A 20,401-nucleotide genomic window follows, 5' to 3' on the forward strand; every position below is an offset into this window, starting at 1 on the left:
AGGTAGGTTGTATGAGATAATATTTAGTTGGTTTAAAGGCTTAGCTGGCAAATTTGTCAGCCGAATTTAACCCAAGCCCCTTAATAACATTTTATAGCCAAGGTTAACGCTAGCAATCCTCCGTTTAAATGTAACACACTAAATTAAGTATTGTGTGGACGGAGTTCGTCATCATACGGCCAAAGACCGTGCTGTTTTGTGTCATGCTGGTCTTGGAGCTTTTTAACAGAGCATTACGGTATTTATGCAACTTCCAGGGCGGACTTTTACGTAACCGTGCTGCACTTCACGCACATGCCGGTTGGAAATTGAATATTAACTACCTTTATACGGTTGTTTATAGTAACGTAGTAACATGGCTGCTTGTGCCTTTGCTCTCAAGCTTTTACCGTTAGTGAGAGGACGATTTGTCAGCAGAACGTCTAGTCCTGCACGCGTAGGTGTCCGTGCCATTTCATGCACTGCAACTCGTTCTCAATTGCACAGAGTGGAGGGTACCGGGGCTCTGACAGGGAAAGTGGACCGGTTCGGTGGAGTGACAGTGAATGTGGCTGAGGTTGGTTTACCGGCGGACATCAGCGAGGAGTCCTTCAGCAGACTACTGCGAGGTTGGTTGTTTTAAAGTCCGCTGAGATTGCAAACAATGCACTGATCATGTGTTCAAATGAACTCACAAATCATTAACCAGCCTCAAACACAAACCACAGACCGGAAAAGTGAGCTATAATGTGTTTGCATAAAGGATTTCTCGTATAGAAATGCTTAAGTCTTATTATTATTATTATCTTAATGGACATAATAGGCCCAGCACCTTCTCCCGATTTGTGTGTTCAAAATATTCCCCTAAATCTAAGCCAGGCGTCATTATTATTAGTAGGCTATTTAGTATCTAGTATACCTGCAGGTAAACAGGATACACAGGCAAAAAAAACTAGTGAACAACTAAAAAGTGAAGTGGCAAGCCTGAACCTAAAGAAATGTAGTTTAAATTATATTAAACAGAGAAAATCAGCTAGAATCAGCTATTGCATTTGCATTTTTGATTTTGAAATGACATCAACGATTAGTCAATTATCAGCAATAATCATCCACTTTAAAGATCTGCTTCCTTAACCCTCAGGCTACACTGTCTCTGTTGTTTGTCTTCTTGTCTTCAAAATCAGATTACACACAAAAAACAATCTTTCATACTAAATGTTTCTGCAGTTTCTTTATTCAATAAAGCAGCAACATCTTTAGTTACATATTTTAAAACATTGTGAACTTTTATCTCCTGTGCTCTGCAGATTCTTTGCTCCAGTGGAAAGCGGAGGGGAAAGTTGCCGTGTGGCTTCGAGTCCCCATCCCACTCAGTCGATTTGCAGCCGCTGCCTCCACTCACGGCTTCACCTTCCATCACGCCAAAGACGACCACGCTGTGTTGGCCCTCTGGTTGGGCGAGGGGGAGAGCAGGCTGCCGGGATTTGCAACACACCAAATCGGAGTGGCAGGTAGAGATTTTTAGCCCAGAGAGTTTGTTTTTGAATTTTAAAATAGCAGATCAACAAATAATGCCTAAAGGTCCCCTCCTCACAATTCAGAGACCTTTCAACCGCATCTTTAGAGTTCGCTCAGCTGACGTGGATCTGATGAAGGCTGTCAGATGCTGTAAAAATCTCCAGAAGAAAACACTTAAGTTTACCTTGAATATTTATTAAAACATTCATGTTATCACTAGCTTATGACTGATGTCAATTTTCCATATCCTTCATTTTTTTATTTTTTTAAATACAGAATATTCAAAGCAAATGACACCCTTGCACTACATACAGTTACGCTTATAATGTGGGCTTGTTAATACAACATCACTGTCACACATTCAAACATAGAATATATAATGTTTTACAGTCAAACAATAAAGAACAATAGATCTGAAGTTATTGGTAGAATAAGTGTTTATTTATGTGACAAAAATTTGTGAGCAACTATTATGACAATGACTAATAAGACTCATTTAGATATCATAGATACATAGATTGGGCTGCACGATATATTGTTTAACTAGCGCAATTGCGATGTGCGCATGTGCTATACTCGCATCGCAGGACGTGTGATAGTGAAGCAAATGAAGTGAAACAGGTCAAGCTGCTACTGTTGCTTGAAACTTGCCAGTCTCTCGTTTTCCATGACTAAACCACAGGAAAAGTCCATCTGACATCACATTAGTGCAGCGCTTCACCTGAGCACAGAGGGAAGTGACCGCTGTGCTGCAGTGTAACGAAGCTCCGCCGCCATGTAGCCTTTGCCATTTTACATTGGACCAAGCAACGCCCGCGTAATGCCACCCCATTGCCGGCGGAAGCGGAAACGTGTGCGAGGTGTTATCAGACAGCGCATGATTCACATACACACACACACAGCTCTGTTCCACTCTGCCAGCTCTGCAGTTTACACAGACGCTATTTCACTTCTTTTACACCTCTGTTACTTCCTCTGATGCCAGCTCAGAGGCAGTATGACTTCGCCCCACCATTACGCCTCTGTGCGTTTTACATAGAAGACGGAAACGCAACAGAGGTGTAATAATCCCGCCTTGAACTGGCAGTGTATACGGGGCTTGTGTGTCACCTGCCTGTTAACTGTTAACAAGCTTGCGACCCTGCTGCCGTCACAGATCACAGGATGGTCAAGGTGGGCGCTCTGTTCATGAGGGGGCTAATGAGTGAGTGTATTCCCGTTATCAGTGGCACCTCATCCCGGTGCTCATTAACGCTGTGGTTACATAAGTGGAATGTTCACGGAGTAGATGTGCCACAAAGTGTTTACTTTCAGCGGCTACAACTACATCGCACACACAGGGCGATGTTGTGTGCCGACAGGAAGTAGGGGACGGTGAGCTTTCGTTTCAAAAAGTAGCTGTCATGGGGCTGATCGTGCTAATCAAACATACATGATGAACTGATGACATACCATATCTATCTAAACTGCAGCACACAAGTCTGTTTGTATATATTTCACTAGGAAACGTGTCGCTCCGCCTGAACTCTCTCTACCTTTTCATAAGGCCGTGGGAGTCACTGAAAAATACTTCAAAAGTCCCAAATAATAAAAGTGTTGTTAATTGTTTTTATGGACACGAATACACACTGCATTTAAATAATTGAAAATATGATCATCAGATTAACCTTTAATAAAAATATATGTTAGTTATTAACTGCAATGTGAATATACGTGCAAATCTATGACTGATTATTTTTTACTTAAGTATTTATGGATCCTCATTAATTACTGCTCTTTGATTTATAGTCTTATTTTTAATTTTCCAATATCAAATTATTATCTTATGTCATAAATCTGATGTTGACACACTCTTCAGTTCTTTTATCAACCCCTCCCCTCCACAGTGAAGACTTCAGGCTGTGATTGGCCGAGCTTTGTCAGGTGTTATATTACATCAATCCACTGAGCAGATCTCAGACTCCTGGGACCATCAGGCCGAGCTCATTACCGATGTGTGGAAGTAAAGTTTACATTAACCCAGCAGAGATGGAAACTGGCACCAGGCCACGCCAGGCAGAGACATTTATTTCTTTATATAAATCAGTGCTTCAGGTTTTGAATTACACAAAACGTAATCGATGTTTGAGGTGTGTTTTATGTCTGTTATGGATTGTTCAACTCTGGCCCATTCCACTTGCATAAATGGAAATTCTCTCACCAGGATTGTAAAAGGAGTTGTTTCTGGCCTGCTGTGTTTCTGTTTGTCCAGCAGAGGGCAGAGTGTCGTTTATACTTTCTTTTTTACCAAGGAGTGGATGCTCCTGAAGCATGTCAGAACATGTCCAGAGCATCCTACAGAATCAAATGAGGTGCAGAAACTCCCCTTTCTGAGGCCAGAAATCCCTGACAGGAACCCAAATAAAACAAAAGTCAGGAATCTGAAATATGTAGCTGTTTATATGATCTGTTACTTGTTTGCTTGAGAGCTTCCTACTCTCTAAAAGACAAGAAAAAGACACAGAACACATATATCAAGGTTTTGCAACTTTGTTCTTATCGCTGCTGTTGTGTAAAACACACTCATAAAAAGATACTTACTGCCCTAAGTGTTAAGTAACAGATTTATGAGCCAGAGCAGGCTTTAAACTGACCACTGACTGTTACACATAAATAAGTTAGTCACGAAAGTATGTACCTTCGGCGGTGTGATATCAGGTGGAGCTATAAGGGATGATCATCACCTTTTTGTCTGTTGAAAGAAGGTCTCTGGAGTCAGATCTGAATGTCCTCCTTGATCTTCTTCTGGCTCTCAGACAAGTGAAACCTGGTTGATGACTTTGGCTTTGGTAGTAAAGACGTAGATATCATTAGCTACCTACGCTGGTGAGACGGATTTCTAACACAAAGTATGAGAGTGTGAGGTACAACACACTTTAAGAAGTCTGAAGTCTTTGGTACTTTGCTTACAAGTGCCTCAAAAGACACTTTGAAATTTTGATTTGCGACAGAATAGAGCGTCTGGTGACGTGTTTGGAAATGTATTTCAAACAAACTTCAAATGTGGTTTGGATCCGTTTTGCTTGAATTGCCTTTCATTTCATCTTTTGCTGTTAAACTTTCTCAAGTCAATCTTATTATTCCAAACACTGGATCTTTAAAGACAGCTGTCTGTCTCTGGTATTCATTCAGTCTCCTCTCAGGGATCCCTGAAGCCTCATCAATGCAGTGTCTCCTCCAGTTGTTGCATGTGATGTCATTATCCAGTTATGTGTGGCTTTGAGGCTTGTATTTTTCTGGCCCCAATGGGCTTTACACATGTCACAATCTCTACAAAGACAGGGGTTATTATGCAAACTCATTTATGCAAAGCGATGATCAACAGGTTGTGAAATACTGTAATTTCCTTTTAAATCACAGTAGGTAAGTTTGAGTTAAGAAAGTTGAATGGCAGCGATATAAGTGTTATGTTGGTCAGTGGGGCGACTCTTTGTGTAAAGAAACTGAGCTCGAAACCCAGAGGTCAACATCTGTCCTGCTGAAGTGCCCTCGATTTGAAACTGAAATGCTTCCAGCTTTGTTTGACCTCTGACCTCTCAGGACAGGGTGAAGAACTTGGAGCTTTAACCGATTTAAATAAATGGAACAATGTCCCACACAAATGTTTTTGTTTTTTTTTTAGATGGTATTCTCAGACATGTATGATCTGCAGCATCTTAAGCTTAGCCTGCCATATCTAAATTAAAGACCCCCTCCAGTGAAAACCAAGTGTTTAACCTTGTAAACATCTCCACGTGGTGTTTTTCATGCGCTACAAGACATATCAGGGACAACAGCAGCAGTCATCTCCATGGCTGGGCCTGTGTGCTTTTAAACTGCAGTGTACCAAGGACAGGCTGAACAACACGTTTTCAGATTGGCAGGTTTGAGACGTCACAAACCTAAGGAGCCAATCCCGTTAATGGACGGGGTGACGCTATGCATATCATTATGTGTAACCTATGGCAACCACTTTGGCGGTGCACGAGCCAGCTGTAAGCGTCATCGTAATTTTTGCAAACTCACTACTGACTCCTTACTTTAATGTTACTGCTGCTAATTACTACATGTCAAGCTAGCTAAGTTGCCCCTAAACGATGGCAGAGACGTGTACATAGTGGGCGGGGACTATGATAATTCAGGAACTTTTAATGAGGGAGAAGGCGGAGACGCCTTGGGAGGATTTTTACAAGGTTATTAAACGTGTTTAAGAGAAAAAACTTATCAGACACAATTTATTATTTCAAGCAGAGCATTTTATATGTCTTACAACATGACTGGAGTCGGTCTTTAATATTTTGTGTCCATCAAACAATAGCTGCAGCTTACAATTATTTTCAAAATGTATTAATCAGCCGATTATTTTCAAGATGAATCGATTCACCTTTAAGGCGATGAAATGGAAAACATTTAGAATTAGAATCCTCACAATCCAACAGGTCCAAAGACTCTTCTTTTACCGTCATATATGGAGGAACGAACTCTGGGCGCCGGTTTGGCTTAGCGGTTAAACCGGCGACCAGATCGTCATCCCCGCTCTCCCTGTGTCCGGCTCTGTCCACTGACCTCTCTCTTCAAATAAAGGCATAAAAAGCCAAAAAAATCATCTTATAAAAAAAAAGAAGCAAATCCTTACATCTGACAAATGTTAAAGTTCTGCTTGAAAAATCACTGGATTTGAATAAACCATTATCAACATAATTGGAATTGAATTGTACAGGTTGACTAAAGTGTTCTTTACCTAGCCTTAATAGTACACAAAATATACAGTAGGACACATTTTAGCTTATATATCCATAGCTTAGTGAATCACAAGGCGTGTTTGGTGGTTCCATGCATGATGTAGTGACTCACTGAACCGTAAATAATCCTGTTTTGAATACTGATTACTCGCTTCCTCTCGACTTGATCCTGTGCAATAGCAGATACAATTGTGCATGGAAATCAACTCCTGGACAGCACAGTGCTAGTCTGATTCTGTAATGAAATTTGGCTCCACTGTTTAGTAGATGCTGTGAGCTAAAGTGATTGTCAATCAGAGGAGATTTGGTTTTATTATCCACATTAAAACCGAGTCAGCACTGCAGCTTCAGAACTGTTGTGACCTCATAATAAACACAACTGTAAACCTTTAAATGTTGCACAACCCAAAAGTAGTAGGAGAAGCCTGCGTAAAAAATATGAATCAAGAAAAGACATAATACTCTTTGTGGCTCAGACGCCAGCTGTAACCTCAAGACATTAACAGTTTTTTACTACAAAACCCACAGTCCCCCTCTGATTATTACTTCTGGGCTTATATTTCTACTCCCCTTTTTTCCCCTCCTTCTCCTTATGAGCTTTTTATTTCCAAGACAGAAGGCTTCCTAATGATAGCCTCGCTTAGTAGCAACCAGCCTTCCTCCTGTGGAGCACCATATGGCACCGGGATGGGGATGACATCAGTTTCCACTTGGAAGTCCAAGTCAGGCCTTCAAGAGGACCCATCCCTCTTTACACATCTGTGACATTCATTTAAGGAAGCCCGTCCCGCTCGGTCAGACGGAGCTACCGGAAAAGAAAGTGGCCCTTTTTCCCTCCTCCTCCCCCTCCTCCCCCTCCTCCCCCTCCTCCTCATCACTAGCTGTCAGAGGCGGCACATAGCAGCCTCTCTTAGTCACCACCGGCTGAAAAAAAAAGCTGCTTAAACAGCTGAGAAAAATGTAAATGTTGAATTGGGATGTCTACATCATTCACAAGTTAAACTGAGTCACTCGGCTGTTTAGACTTTAGAGTAAAGAGTATTTATAATCTGTTTCTTTTTTTCAAACCATCTTTACACATTACAGTTCTGCTGTTTTGAACAATCGTGTGTTTCTGGTTTCTAAAAGAAGCACGTTTGTCCTCATTTACTCTTAATGTATGGCTGATGTTAAGCAGCTATAGTAAATATTTTTACCTAATGGATCACATGACTACTTGTTGGGGAAAGGTGTTGTTTGCAGTGACAAACCAGCAGAGAGTTATAACCCAACTTTGTAGTTATAATTTCTTTTTAAAGATTTTTTTGGGGGGGGGCTTTTGCCTTTATCGATAGGACAGCTGAAGAGACACAGGAAACATGGGGAGTAGAGAGTGAGGGAATGACATGCAACAAATGATTGGCAGACCGGGAGTCGAGCCTGCGATCAGTGCGTCGAGGATTGTAGCCTCTGTACACGGGGCGCCTTCTCTACCAACTGAGCTAAACCAGCGCCCCATCGTCATCATGTCTATGCAGCATTTTAGTTGCTTTCAGCTCCTTGTTTGGTTTTTCAGCTTGTGTCTCTAGTTTTGGTTCACTCCCACTATTCCCATTGACTGCTTTATCCAGCTACAGCAGAAAAACCCAATGGATTTTACCTGTTGTGCACTGCTAAAGATGTGATTGAAGTGATGAAAGGAGAGTTATAAATTAGCCTTAATGCTAATGTTGCATTGCCTCAGATGGATGATTAAATGAAGGCAGCTGTAGGCTTATTACAACATCGATTTGAAGGTTATAACATGTTGTGTGCCTGAAAGCTCTTTCAGGTTGCAGTCTTGGAATTTGTATGAATCAGAAAGTCTGACAAAAGTGCCCATTTTATGCAAACATTTCTGTGTGGAGGTGTGAAACTAAGAAAGGATTTGAATTTCTACCTCAAGGTCTCGTTTGTTTTTTGTACGATGGACTTTGTTGAAGAGATGTTGTAGCCTTCCAGAAAGAGTCCTCCTTAAAAGGAGGGGTATTATGCTAATTTCAAGCTTCATATTTCACTCAGTGGTACCTGCGGAGTAGCGTAGCATAATTTACAGTGAAAAGAACTCATAATTTTTCTGGTGCTCTGTGCAGGCCCTCATACAGCCTCTGCCTGAAACGACTCAGAGACTTTGTGACGTCACAGCCTGGGGATAACGCCGACATCCTTTTACCTACAGATTTGAAACTTCACACACATTTAGTCTGGACATCCAACATTGTAACATTATATGTCTTAAAATGTGAAACAGCATTATACCCCCTCCTTAACTGGCAACAGGTCTCCCTTTATATTGTTCATACAGTACTTAAGTGCAAAATGTGGACCCGCTCACACACTCAAGGCAGAAGCACTCTCAAATGTTTTGAATGTCTGATTGTTTTTTTGGTTTTCTTTCAGGCGCTGTTGTGGACGAATCCAATGGGAAAGTTCTTGTCGTCCAAGACAGAAACAAGGTAGATATGTTCCTTTTCTTTGCACAAGGGTACAAAAAAACCAGCTGCTCTCTGTTGTGTTCATTAGAGTTAAAGTATGTAACGTTATTGCCATATATACCATTTAAATGAGTGAGAATAAGCATATGTTGGCTGTAACAATGAGGAGTTAAAATAGACTGTACGAAATCAAGATATTTGAGATATATTAGATTATATAAGCCAGTATGTAAGTTGGCAGAATTACACATTACTGAAAGAGAAAACTGAGGACATTTTCTGGCCGGTTAAAAGAGTGTTTTTGGCAGGAAGTCCACCAGCTCTGGCCTGATTCAGCCAAAAGTTAATACTGGACACTGATCCTTCCATCCACAGTGAAAAAACCGAGCCTGTGAAGCGTCAGATATCTTGGTACCTCTAGAAATGCCTGTGATTAGTTTGTTTATCCAGTGAGTTGTGTGTTGCCTCTGTTGATCCAGACGTGGGTGGAAATCCTCTCAGACCTTCAGCTCCTCTCACACTTAACATAGCTCCACACAACATTAGTAGACCTCAAGCAAACAGGCTGTTTACAGGAGCTGAATGCGCTCAAACAGCTCTGTGAGTATGTGTCTCCGTCAGCTCTCACAGAGCCCCCGCTGTACTGCTCGAGTCAGCCCACGGTCAGCTTACAGCAGACCTCTTTCTCAAAGCGCTCGTACACAGGTTTGTTTGCCGTCACTGTTTGCCAAAACAAGATTTAAAAAGTGATCTCACCATGATGCTGCAATTTGGAAAACAATTATTTGTTAAGAGGCGTTTGGCTTAAAACATAAATAAGTCTCACACAAGCTTCACCTTTTGGTTACATAAAAAGTTTGCTGAAAATGTTCTGGTATTTTCTTGTAATACAAGTGTTGCCAAAACATCTTATTATGTATCCTTACTACAAAAACAACAACACGAAAAAAGTTTTACTCAATGAAGCTCAAATGTATTGAGTTGCTGCTTCTGTGCTGTATTGTAAACTCAAAATCTTTGGGGTTCTTGGCTGATGATTGAACAAGAAGTCCTTTCAGGCTCTGGTAAATTGTGATGGGATATTTTTATTGGCCTTTATATAAAATAAACTGTCACCAAATGAGAGCATTGATAAGGATGTGTCAAAGAAACAGTCCTGCCTCATGCACAGTGACAGCTGGGTGGGCACCGGCCCCCCGCGGCCCTGAACAGGATAAGCGGTATAGATAATGGATGGCGTTACCCAAGACATTTAAAGTAACACTTTCCCTCCAAAATAAATGCATCATGTAGAAGTTTATGAATGGAAATCTTCTGTGGCATTACTATTTTGGAAAATGTGCAACCATCCTTTAAAGTGCAGTCCTCATGCTTATTTCTCTCAGCACTGATACTAAGGTTACTCTCAGAAGGGGGCACATGGTTACTATAAAATCTGGATCATGTGGCAAATATAGTTCATATATAATTAACATAAGTGGGTCTGTTTGCTGGCCTGTCATTGCACAAAAGATGTAACATGTGTCCCAGCTGTGAATCTTAAGTGCATATAATGCATCTTAATGGCTTTTGTCCAGAAGCAGAGGGAAACAGTTAGTGGCCTGGAAGTGTGGGGAGTGTTTTATCTCTTCCTCTCCTCCTCCTCCTCCTCCTCCTCCTCCGCCTCCCCATCGAGCTGTTTACTGGAAATGGCCTTTATAACAGTCTGGCCCTTGGCAGTACAGTGTCTCTGGCAGACAGAGCCAGTTCAGAGCTCACGCAGGGTTACTAACTTCCTGAAGAGAGTCCAGGACATTATCGCCCTCATATCCGTACAAAAGAAAACAGACAGATCCCCGGTAGACTGAAGGTCAGTTCATCCATCGGGGAGCTGAAGGAAGTAAAGGGTTCGAGTGTTTAGTTCACCCATAGTCCAATGACATTTAAAACATAATTTCCCAGTTGATTTAGCGTTAACAGTTTCCGCATGTTTGGCAACCATGAGCAAGTGTTTTTGGTGTTATGACTTCACATTTAGCTCCTCTGAGAATGAGACGTTTTGCATTGGAAGAAAACAAACTTATTAGAGTTACACAAATTGTTTTTATTTCTTTCTTTCTGTTAAAACAGCTCCAAAAATATAGCATTCTGTTGACAGTACATGAAACGTTAAAGCTGTAGTGCATTCGTGTTCCTCACAAAGAGAGGGTTTGCAAAACAAGGAAACTCTAAGATGAAAAAGGGAAGCATACAAAACTCTTTAAGTAACTACAAAAATATATACAACAGTGAAGTCATAACTTAACCAGCAGCACAATGTCATTAAATATCGAGGATAAGTGGTGAAACAGTTTTGGAAGACACACTTCACCGCATCAAATGTAAAAGCCTCCAGAGTGAGGCACGAAATAAAAAACATATAATAAAGGATGCTATAAAGAGAACATCTCTCTGCCCTTTAAATTGTTACTTCAGATACATAAGAAGTTGCTTTTTAGACATAATCTTGTATTTGCTGTTAAAAGAAAAAAGTACTTAAAGATAGCATACTCAAAGATAGTGCCACTCATTTAAAGAAACAACAAAACAAGTGACTTTAAATTGGGCTGCATTGGCATTCAAAACACTTTTTGAAGTATACATGTTGAAAGACTCTAAGGTACATTTACAGCAGTGCCATCTATTCCAAGGGATGTTACATTTTAACTTTGCTCTATTATTTCAGACAAAGAATGCTTGGAAGTTCCCCGGAGGCTTGTCAGATCCAGGAGAAAATATTGGTGAGTGTCACGCTCAAGAGAGCAAAAGACTAATACAGTACATCTACAGAAATCCTTCCATTTTAGTATCACGCTTAAAAATAATGCATATACATTCATTTTAATTGTACACGATAAGAATTATACCTTAAAATTCAACTTTAGAACATTTTAAAAGCAGCTTTAATGTTATATATATGACCCCTTCAAAAGAGCAGCGTCAAATGTTTTTCTTGTGTATAAAATATATGTATTTCCCTTTTATTTTAACTAGTCTAAATGTAAGTCTGCAAGACGACTCTTACAAAATAATGGTATTCCTTTGTGTTTGGATAAAACTTCTCCTCAAACTTTTATCTAAATTTCAATTCATGATTTTCAGGTGCCACTGCAGTTCGTGAAGTCTTTGAGGAAACAGGCGTCCGCTCCGAGTTCAGGTCTCTGCTCAGCATCCGGCAGCAGCACAACCACCCCGGCGCCTTTGGCATGTCAGACATGTACATCATCTGCCGACTCAGCCCGCTCACCTACGACATCAACTTCTGCACGCAGGAGTGTCTCCGCTGCGAGTGGCTGCACCTCGCCGAGCTGGCCAAGACTAACGCCACCACACCCATCACCTCTCGTGTTGCCCGGCTTCTGCTTCACGGCCTGGAGCGGGGCTTCCACCAGATCGACCTCACCATGGAGGAGCTTCCTGCTGTCTACTCTGGGATGTTTTACCAGCTGTACCACAGGCAGCATCCTGCTACACCAAAATCCTAGCAAGCCACCTCCGATGTAAAAGGTTAAGCCTAACTGGGCTAGCTATGCTGACACGTGGTTGTCAGAGTTACTCCTATTTAAACTGTATTTATGAATGGAACTATGTTTGCAGTGTCACACACTAACTGTTACTGTTGGAGAAATGTGGTGCAATAGACTCAGAACTCAAGAACATTTAGTTTTTTTAAGAACCTGCAGAGTTCTTAACGGTTTATTTAACACTATTTGGCGGCCATGTTGGTCCACTGCTGCTGGACAACAGTGGCTGCTAGCAGCTGGATTCATTTTTTCCAGGTACTGTTTTAAATTCTGCTGTATTCTTACTACCAGTGGCAGCTAACATAACGCTAACGTTAGTGGCTAGCGGTTGCTAAATTGCCTCCTGACCGGTCAAGAGAGTCAAAATCAGCAAGTAAACTGCCTGTCTATGTTTGAATTAAACATTCTTCACAATAATTATCATGTATTTATAATGCCTTGCTTCAGTGCCATGCAATATATGGACTTTTTGCACACCTCTTTAAAGCGGTAATCTCAAAGATCTCAGTTTTGTTCTCTTTGGCGGCACCTATGACGATAAACGGTAATTGCAGGAGCACAATTCTCAGATATCCAGACAGTGCTGCATGTGTGACGTCCACGGTTGGCTCCGGTTGTAACTCTACATTCTTCTTTTCAGACTGTTTGCCTTCATCTGAGCGTCCAATTTGTTTCTTCTTCTTTTCACTTATTGTTGAAGTTGTATCTGTAGTCATCCATCTTTTCTTTGTTTGTTCAGCCATAGTAGATTACTGTTTACTCACTTGCAGAGACCAGAAAAGCAGCCGCTTAGCTCCGCCTACCCTCTCTGGCAGACCAACCACTGCTGGCTGATGGAAAACGTGTCACTAACTGGGCGCCGCTTGTGATTTTTTCCGTGAAAGTTGCCACAGACACCCAGTCTGTAATACTGCAAATGCAAAGGCTTTCATCAGTGGGCCATAGGCTCAATCACCATTGTGTTACGTCATTCGGCGATAGATAGAAACTTAACAGACAATTATTTAAATGAAAATCTTCGAGATTATCACTTTAATTGTGCATGTAAAAAATGTAGTAGTATCAGAGGACGAAGCTCAGGAAACCTTTTCTGTATCATTTAAATTTGTGAGGATTCTGAAAACTAAAAGTTGTGCTTATTTAAGTGTTTGTTGTGCTTAGTTAGATTTTTTCAAATAACATTTCGTTACCGTAGAGCAAAAATTAAATGTATCTTCAAGTTTCAATAATGTAGGATTTGATTGCATTTCCTTAACCCTCATAACCTACAGACACGTTTTTACTCTCAGTCAAAGATCTGGCCAGGTAGAATAAGAAATAATGCTGCGTTGGCGTACTGTAAGGGTGCACTTGAGCAAAGCACATGGCTCCTGTTGCACTCATGTAGCAGTTAGTCCGTCAACAGTAGAAGCCCGGTTTTACTGGGAAGCAGTCAGGTGTGACTGTGTACCGCTGTGTGAAAGTGAAGCTGAATAAAAAGGGGACACGTTCAGGATATAACAGTCAGAAAGCATCACAGCTATTTAGGGCAATGTTGTTGGAACTTTTCTCTTCACTGCCGTCACATCTTCTTCTTTGTTGCTGCCATAAGGATGTTCGGATGAGGATTAGCACTTGGCAGACATTGGGAGAAAAAGAATGGCCTTTTGACCTGGTCCAGTTTTGCTTCCAGACTTGTACTGGCCAGTCCGCTTCAGTGCCACGTACATGTGGGGGTACTTCCTGGAGCGATAGGTGTTGTAGTTGTTGCTCTCAAGTCGCTCTAGGAAGTGGCATTCATCTGTTGCTCGTCTCTGGGGAGAAAGACACAGAGGAATAATTGATAAGCGATAATGTGAAGTTCAGTGAGAAACAAGAGTTAGTCAATATGATAACGTTGGCAGCCTTTGCTTCTTTACATGGCCAGCTAATTCAAGCACTTAAATTAGCTTGCAAGCTAAGTTAATATAAGAAAACTGTGAAACTAGTATGAGGTTGGATATCCTGTTTGGCAGTCCTGCTGTCCTCATTTACTGTTCTTTAACAAATGGAAACTGAAGTTCGGTCATCCAGTCTGTACGTTTTTAATATATGTTTCAGTGTTTGCATTTCATTAAATATTTTGTTTGGATGATATTTGATTTAATATATGTTGTAGGAAATCGAGGGAAATTGTTATATGACATTTTGTGACATTAAATTACAATATAAAACACCCAGAACTAAATGGTGCCTTTTATTTTGATGGAGACTTTTCGTTAAGAATAACGTCCAAGGATGTTTTCTTAAAGAAAACCAGATCTTTTCATCAGTCCTCTAGTCGGTTTTGTCTTCGCGCGGCTTCCTTAAAAATGTTTTAGATTAATGGGCTAATATGTTAAACATGATCAATTTGAAGATTGTAAACAAACAAATCCAACAATTAAACAATCAAGGTTTTTAAATGGTAGATAACTGAAGTCCAAACTAACTGATTTGGCTCCTGTGATGTCATGTCACAATCCCCTCTTTGAACATTGTCCTTTGTTGAAAACACGAAGAAAACATTAATTACTGAACGTCTGGCCAAGATCTTGCTGTCTCGCTGGGCGTTAGCTGCCGTGCGCCCGGTCCAACAAGAGGCTTTTGTTTTTAGTCTCTGGTTTTAGTGGAGTGTGACTGCACAGCTCTTGAGCTTTAGTCAGAGGACATTTCCTTTCAACTGAAACAACCTCCCAAGGCCACTTTGTTTGATTATTTACTAAAAGTTCAGGTGGCTGGTTATTGATACTTTTGTTTTTTCAAACCCCTAAGCATTTATCTGAACATAGCTAGGACACTGAGAGAAGGAAGTAGAAATACCGGTACTTTTTATATATTTTATCATTTGAGTTTCGATTTCATTTCAGTTACCTACAGCCAAGAAAAGTTACATTTCAAATAATGTAAGTGTTATTCAGATAGATTATTTTGTTAAAGGTTTAGGATTGAATACATATTGTAAATTTCATATCAAGTATACCAACGTATCTGCATTTGGTTTGTATTCGTCAATTATAATAGCAAAATGTATCACTCAGGATTGAATGCATTGCAGATGCCTTGTGCTTCTGGATACAATGTTTGTAAGAACAGACTGGAGACGCATCAAGTCAAGGTGCTCAAGGTGCTGGAGAGAAAAAAAAAAAACTTTGGCAGCAACTTTTCCATCAGTTAACAAATGTTAACAAGAAAAGAGTTTATTTGTTGTTTTTTTAAATAATTTTTCACACAGAAGTGCCAAACAGTGAGACGCCCCGGGTGGTAGCTACTGTAGCTTCTCATTAGGAGGAAATGCCTCCTGCCAATTACATGGACTGCGGACAAGCCTTCACAACCACCAAACCACATCAGTCACAAGCACTTCACACTTCCACTGCCGCTGTGAGCATCAACATTGTGGCAGCAGAAAAGCAGCGGTGCCAAAGAGCTGTGGGCTATTTCTCAGGAGCGTTCTGAAAATTGTTTCAAATCAGTGAAATTTGAGACCGCACAATGAGAGTCTGTTCCACTTACAAAAAGGGAAGAGGCTCTTAAGCTAACATTGATATACAGTCTGTATCTATAATGACGTGAAAATGGAAAACGCTGTTGATACAAAACTGTTATCTTGTCTCTCTGACTCTCATACATCCGCAGCAGGATAATTATGACCCTAATTAAATTTTGTGGTGAACCTTTGCTGACTATGACAAATGAGTGTCAACCTAATTATTTCCTTGCGAGGGAGGCTTTCTTATCAGGGGGGTGGTAAATATTTGGTTTCCAAAAGCAATCTAAATACTGCTTGACACAGCGCATCAGCTCAATGAACTTTTCGGTCAACCGGAAGACATGTACTGCGTGTGTTTAATTCAGATTTGTGAAAGGCACTGTCAGTAAAAATAAACTTTTTGAACCCTCTTAGGAAATGCTATTCGATGACATCACTAGGCCGCAATTGTACAGTGAAAAATTGGTTAGTTGAAAGTTAATAACCCCACTCACTTACCGCTCCAAACAGTCGTCCGTCTCTGTTCATGGCCAGATAGCGGTTTGCACAAACTCCTTTGATGACCACTTCCCCCACCGAGGTCGCCTGGAGTTGAAGCTTTACTGAGAAAAAGAAAATGCATAGTTTGTAGTTTGCTTTTATGTTGTTTAAAAAAGGACAACATTAGGTAAGGTGTTTATTTTAATGGAGGCACCAGATTCCTACCATAAATTACAATGAAATACTTACATGTTAAGAAGTGAATGCTCATAAATGTAGCTATAGATTAAGAGTCATTTATCATATTGAGGCAAATTAAGGGCATTCCAATTAGAAAAAAACTCTTACAAAGCTTACAGGTACACTGCCACATCATATCAGCAGCTTAGAAAGCTCTAGTGTTCAATCAAATTCAGTCAGTCACATTGTATTTGTATAGCGCCAAATCATACACAGAGTTATCTCAAGACACTTTACAGAAAGAGCAGGTCTAGACCGACTCTTTGTTATGTTATTTAAACAGAGGCCCAACATGAATCACCATGAGTAGCACTTAGCAACATTCAGTACATTGGCAAGGAAAAACGTTTTAACAGGCAGAAAATTCGAGCAGAACCAGACTCATGTTGAACAGCCGTCTGCCTCGACTGGATGGGCCGAAAAATGGGATAGAGGGAGATGAAGGATAGAGACAGGCAAAGAGAGCAACAACAACATGTGTTCTTGTTACGTCAACAACAACAGGTAACACATACTTATGGTTACAATGCCCTGTTAAAAATCACAAAGACATAAGCCTTCATGTGGAATCGTGTCTGTGTCCTACTGATCCATGTAAGTCCAATATTAATTTAAATGTTAGCTCTGTTTTGGTCTCCACCAACTCCAAGAACAACACCCCACTCTTTAGCTAGTAGATGCTTCTGTTGTCTAACTTGCTAGCTGCTAACTCTGTCTGCTGTTAGGTCTGATAACAAGCAGGGGCTACCAGAGTTTGTTTGTTGCTTGCTAAAGATTGAAAAACACTGATGAGAGTGGTGAGCAGTAACCATCCAGTGGCATAAAACCCAAAGAGCTAAGAGACGCTATATATATTCCATTAGGTCGCAGAGTTAGTGATAATTGATGAAGTAGCACAGCTTGAAAAGCGCTCACAAATCACCAGGATACAAATAATAGAATTCAGAGGATTTATCTTATAATCTTTGTATAAACCTTTGCATTTCAAGTAAAAGTTAGCTGCCAACTTGGAGGACAACCAACCACAAATCATGCTACCACAACAGCTACTTTTTTGTTGCAGTTAAGCATCTTTTTGTTGTGCTTTCCCTCCATGTTTTGGCTAACACTGACTAACGCTTTATATGCAGTAAATGAATAAAACTCCATTGACGCCACTGATAGAAATAAGCTAGCTCAAATCAGCTGCTAAACAGTTGCTTCACACTGTGGCTAATAGCGGTCTGAGCACACAGCACCTGTTGGCTGAGTGACAGTAGACATACATGAACTCCATTTTTTTTGCAGAGACATCGCTGCTTGCAAACAGAGCACACTTTGCATGAAGCTAAACCACCAAAAAGGAAGCAGAGGCCCCATCAGGTAAATCAAAGGATCTGTGCAGAACGATTTCACATTAAGACTTCAGATAGACACACATCTGTCTACAGTTAGGTATGCTGCCTGCATGATTCATCTCACAGATCAAAGAGGTGTTCTTTCCTGAAATAAATGTATAAATGATGCGGGTGTGCTGTGGTGTGTACAATGTTTACTGGGCTTATGATGTTCCACAGCTTTTCTGAATATCTCAACTGTTCTCTGGTTCCTATCTGTAACTGTCCTGGGGTCTGTGATGTAAGGGTGTCACTTTGTGGCAAGAAGGTCTTAAGAAAGTTTCGGGATAGGAAGTGAGTTACAAAGAACACAAATGAGGTGGCGAAGAATCCCGTTTACGTAAGCACAAATTGAGGATCCTTGAGTGTGTTAGGTAACATTATTTTCACAGTTCTTGATGGCAGGTATGATTGGTTGTCCAAAACGTTGGCAGGACTATTGCAGCTTTAACAGAAGAACCATTGATGCAGCTCAAATTAACCCTAAGAAACCATTATGGTAAAAGGCTTAATGATTAATAATGATTCCTTCTTTATGACTCATTGTAGTTATATTCCTGTCTGCACCAATAACCCTGATTGTTTGAATCTAGAATAACAGGAAGTTTTAAACGCAAACAAGCACCTTAACAAGGTTACTCCTCTGGTTTACTCAACAAGCAAGTCTAACTGAATGTAACTGAATTTCTCTAAAGGTAGAAATGGTTCCATATCAGCTTCGGTTTGGGCCCACCTGTTTGAAATGTCACACTTTATCTTGGCTGATAAACTTCTGAACATGTGTTCTCCTTGGAAAAAAACCCAATTCGTGTTCCCTGTCCTCCCCTCCCATTGACTGATGCAACTTGGGACACATACTTGAAAGTGATCAGTGATACAGAGGCACCAAGGGGTATCACATTCCTCCAGGAACAACACCTAAATATTGGCTAACTTACAGACAACCTTTAGGAAGCCTTGAATTCTTTTCACTTGATACAGTTGAGAGTTACGAGTGTCTTTCATTTTACTTTGTAGAAATAGTTTCATTTTCAGCTAGTTGGTGGCATAACTTCATTGACCTCAACGACTGGCAGGAATCTCCAAATCAGGAATTCACTTCTTCTGGCTGTTAACTCCATGCTGTCTTGTGTGACGTAAACCACGCTATGACTCAGCATCAATTTTAACTAAAAATGTCAGGCATATTCCATAAAAGTTCCCATTGATCAAGAAAATGTGAGGTGTACTTCTCTTGAACTGGAGTTATTATACTTTCCAGAGGTGGACCTACACACATTCTGGTGTTTACAAATGGAGAATAAACCTCAGTAAGCTGGAAAATTCACATCGTTCCTCCATTACTTTTTCTTGCTTAACTCTTACTTCCCTGTTGCAAAAAGAACATAAAGAAGCTTTGTGTGCCGTGCAAAGCAAAGAAGAAGGGGAGTTGAAGCACTTACTGTGGGGGTCGTTCTTCTCCCGGATTCCATCCACTCCCCCGTCAGACTTTATCCTCAAGAAGAAGCCCCCGTTTTTACAGTACAGTCTTTTGGGATCCTTGAAGCCCCCGGGAGGAAAGCCGCCGCTGCCGCCGTCTTCAGGTGTGGAGGGAAGTGTGGTGATTTCTCCCGTGGCCATATCCTCCTCTTTCCCCGCTTCCCGGCGACTGCTTCGTCTCCTTCTTGAGCAGTGCAGGAGCCCCACTGTGGCCTCCCACCTCCCACTAACTGTTGCCTGTTCCCTCCTCCCCTCCTCCACTGAGCTTCACACAAACTGATTCTGCTTAACCCCAGAGGTCACTTGAAAGAACACCCCTCCTCTCAGGGCAGCAAGTGCCCTTTGAGTCTTGAGAAATCGGAGGCGGAAGGACTCTACCTACCAGCAAACGTCTGAATCTACCATTTGTAGCTGCTCGTCTGTTATTTGTAGAGCTGGCTGCTGCTTTTCCAGTGTACTTTCAGCACACTGGTAGGGGGGATGCATGCGGCTTCCCCCTTTCTTCCACTCTTCTTGCAATGAAGTGTTTAAACCAGGGCAGCTGGCTTAGATCTGTGTGGAAGGCTTTCCCCTTTGGGCCTCAGTTCGCATGCGCCCTAGGAGCACCAACCAACACACACATGCTCACGCCCACTAATGCTCAGTGATTTAACCAACCAACCCAGCAGAAGTCTTGAAAGGAGAGGAGGGAAAGGAGGGGGACGTGCAGCTTGGACTGTGCCACTGAGGTCCTTCTAGGTGCCAAGAACAGCGGCAAGCACGTGAACAGAACCTGTGTTTTCATTCATCATGAGTGTTCAAGAGTAAGAACGGAGACGTAAAGAGCCCGCACACAAAGCTTTTTAATTGTGAAGTAGCCGGCAGGCTTAGATGAAAAATCCTGAATCCTGATTGAGAGATTTCAATTACTAGTGACAACTTCCTTCCAGGATCAGGGAAGGGAGGTTCTTTTTGCAAGTTTTGTTCCTTTGTTACTTGGATTTTAGCCCATCCAGTTGTCAAATTAGGTACTCCCTGGTCTGGACATGTGGGTATAGGTGACCACATCTGAAACTTGGGCAGGATCAGTAGAAAGTCAGCTGTG

The 20,401-nt window shown here is 41.2% G+C and overlaps 2 protein-coding genes across 2 annotated transcripts; one reads left to right on the forward strand and one right to left on the reverse strand.

Moving 5' to 3' along the window:
- Nucleotides 1–355: 355 nt before the first annotated feature.
- On the forward strand, nt 356–14,419 carry nudt6 (nudix (nucleoside diphosphate linked moiety X)-type motif 6). Its single transcript, XM_069670509.1, has 5 exons — nt 356–608; nt 1,287–1,490; nt 8,676–8,731; nt 11,415–11,469; nt 11,831–14,419. Exons 1-5 carry the CDS (start codon nt 356–358, stop codon nt 12,211–12,213), a joined length of 951 nt encoding a protein of 316 aa, XP_069526610.1. The 3' UTR covers nt 12,214–14,419.
- Nucleotides 13,118–19,816, reverse strand: fgf2 (fibroblast growth factor 2). The gene is made up of 3 exons (XM_069670511.1): nt 19,281–19,816; nt 16,241–16,344; nt 13,118–14,045 (listed from the first exon to the last, which is right to left on the reverse strand). Exons 1-3 carry the CDS (start codon nt 19,456–19,458, stop codon nt 13,860–13,862), a joined length of 468 nt encoding a protein of 155 aa, XP_069526612.1. The 5' UTR covers nt 19,459–19,816; the 3' UTR covers nt 13,118–13,859.
- Nucleotides 19,817–20,401: the final 585 nt, after the last annotated feature.

Source organism: Semicossyphus pulcher, unplaced genomic scaffold (assembly GCF_022749685.1).
Source record: "Semicossyphus pulcher isolate SPU_LCO1_2020_fin unplaced genomic scaffold, fSemPul1.0.p SCAF_2, whole genome shotgun sequence".
In the NCBI taxonomy this organism is placed as follows: Eukaryota; Metazoa; Chordata; class Actinopteri; order Labriformes; family Labridae; genus Semicossyphus; species Semicossyphus pulcher.

What these genes read in the sequence shown, in the direction of transcription:
- nudt6 (XM_069670509.1), top strand. Translation starts at nt 356, where the DNA reads ATGGCTGCTTGTGCCTTTGCTCTCAAGCTTTTACCGTTAGTGAGAGGA. An exon ending in CTTCAGCAGACTACTGCGAG is followed by an intron (nt 609 to 1,286) that starts GTTGGTTGTTTT and finishes TGTGCTCTGCAG; the next exon opens with ATTCTTTGCTCCAGTGGAAA. An exon ending in ACACCAAATCGGAGTGGCAG is followed by an intron (nt 1,491 to 8,675) that starts GTAGAGATTTTT and finishes GTTTTCTTTCAG; the next exon opens with GCGCTGTTGTGGACGAATCC.
- fgf2 (XM_069670511.1), bottom strand. Translation starts at nt 19,458, where the DNA reads ATGGCCACGGGAGAAATCACCACACTTCCCTCCACACCTGAAGACGGC. An exon ending in GGAGAAGAACGACCCCCACA is followed by an intron (nt 16,345 to 19,280) that starts GTAAGTGCTTCA and finishes TCTTTTTCTCAG; the next exon opens with TAAAGCTTCAACTCCAGGCG. An exon ending in ACGGACGACTGTTTGGAGCG is followed by an intron (nt 14,046 to 16,240) that starts GTAAGTGAGTGG and finishes CTTTCTCCCCAG; the next exon opens with AGACGAGCAACAGATGAATG.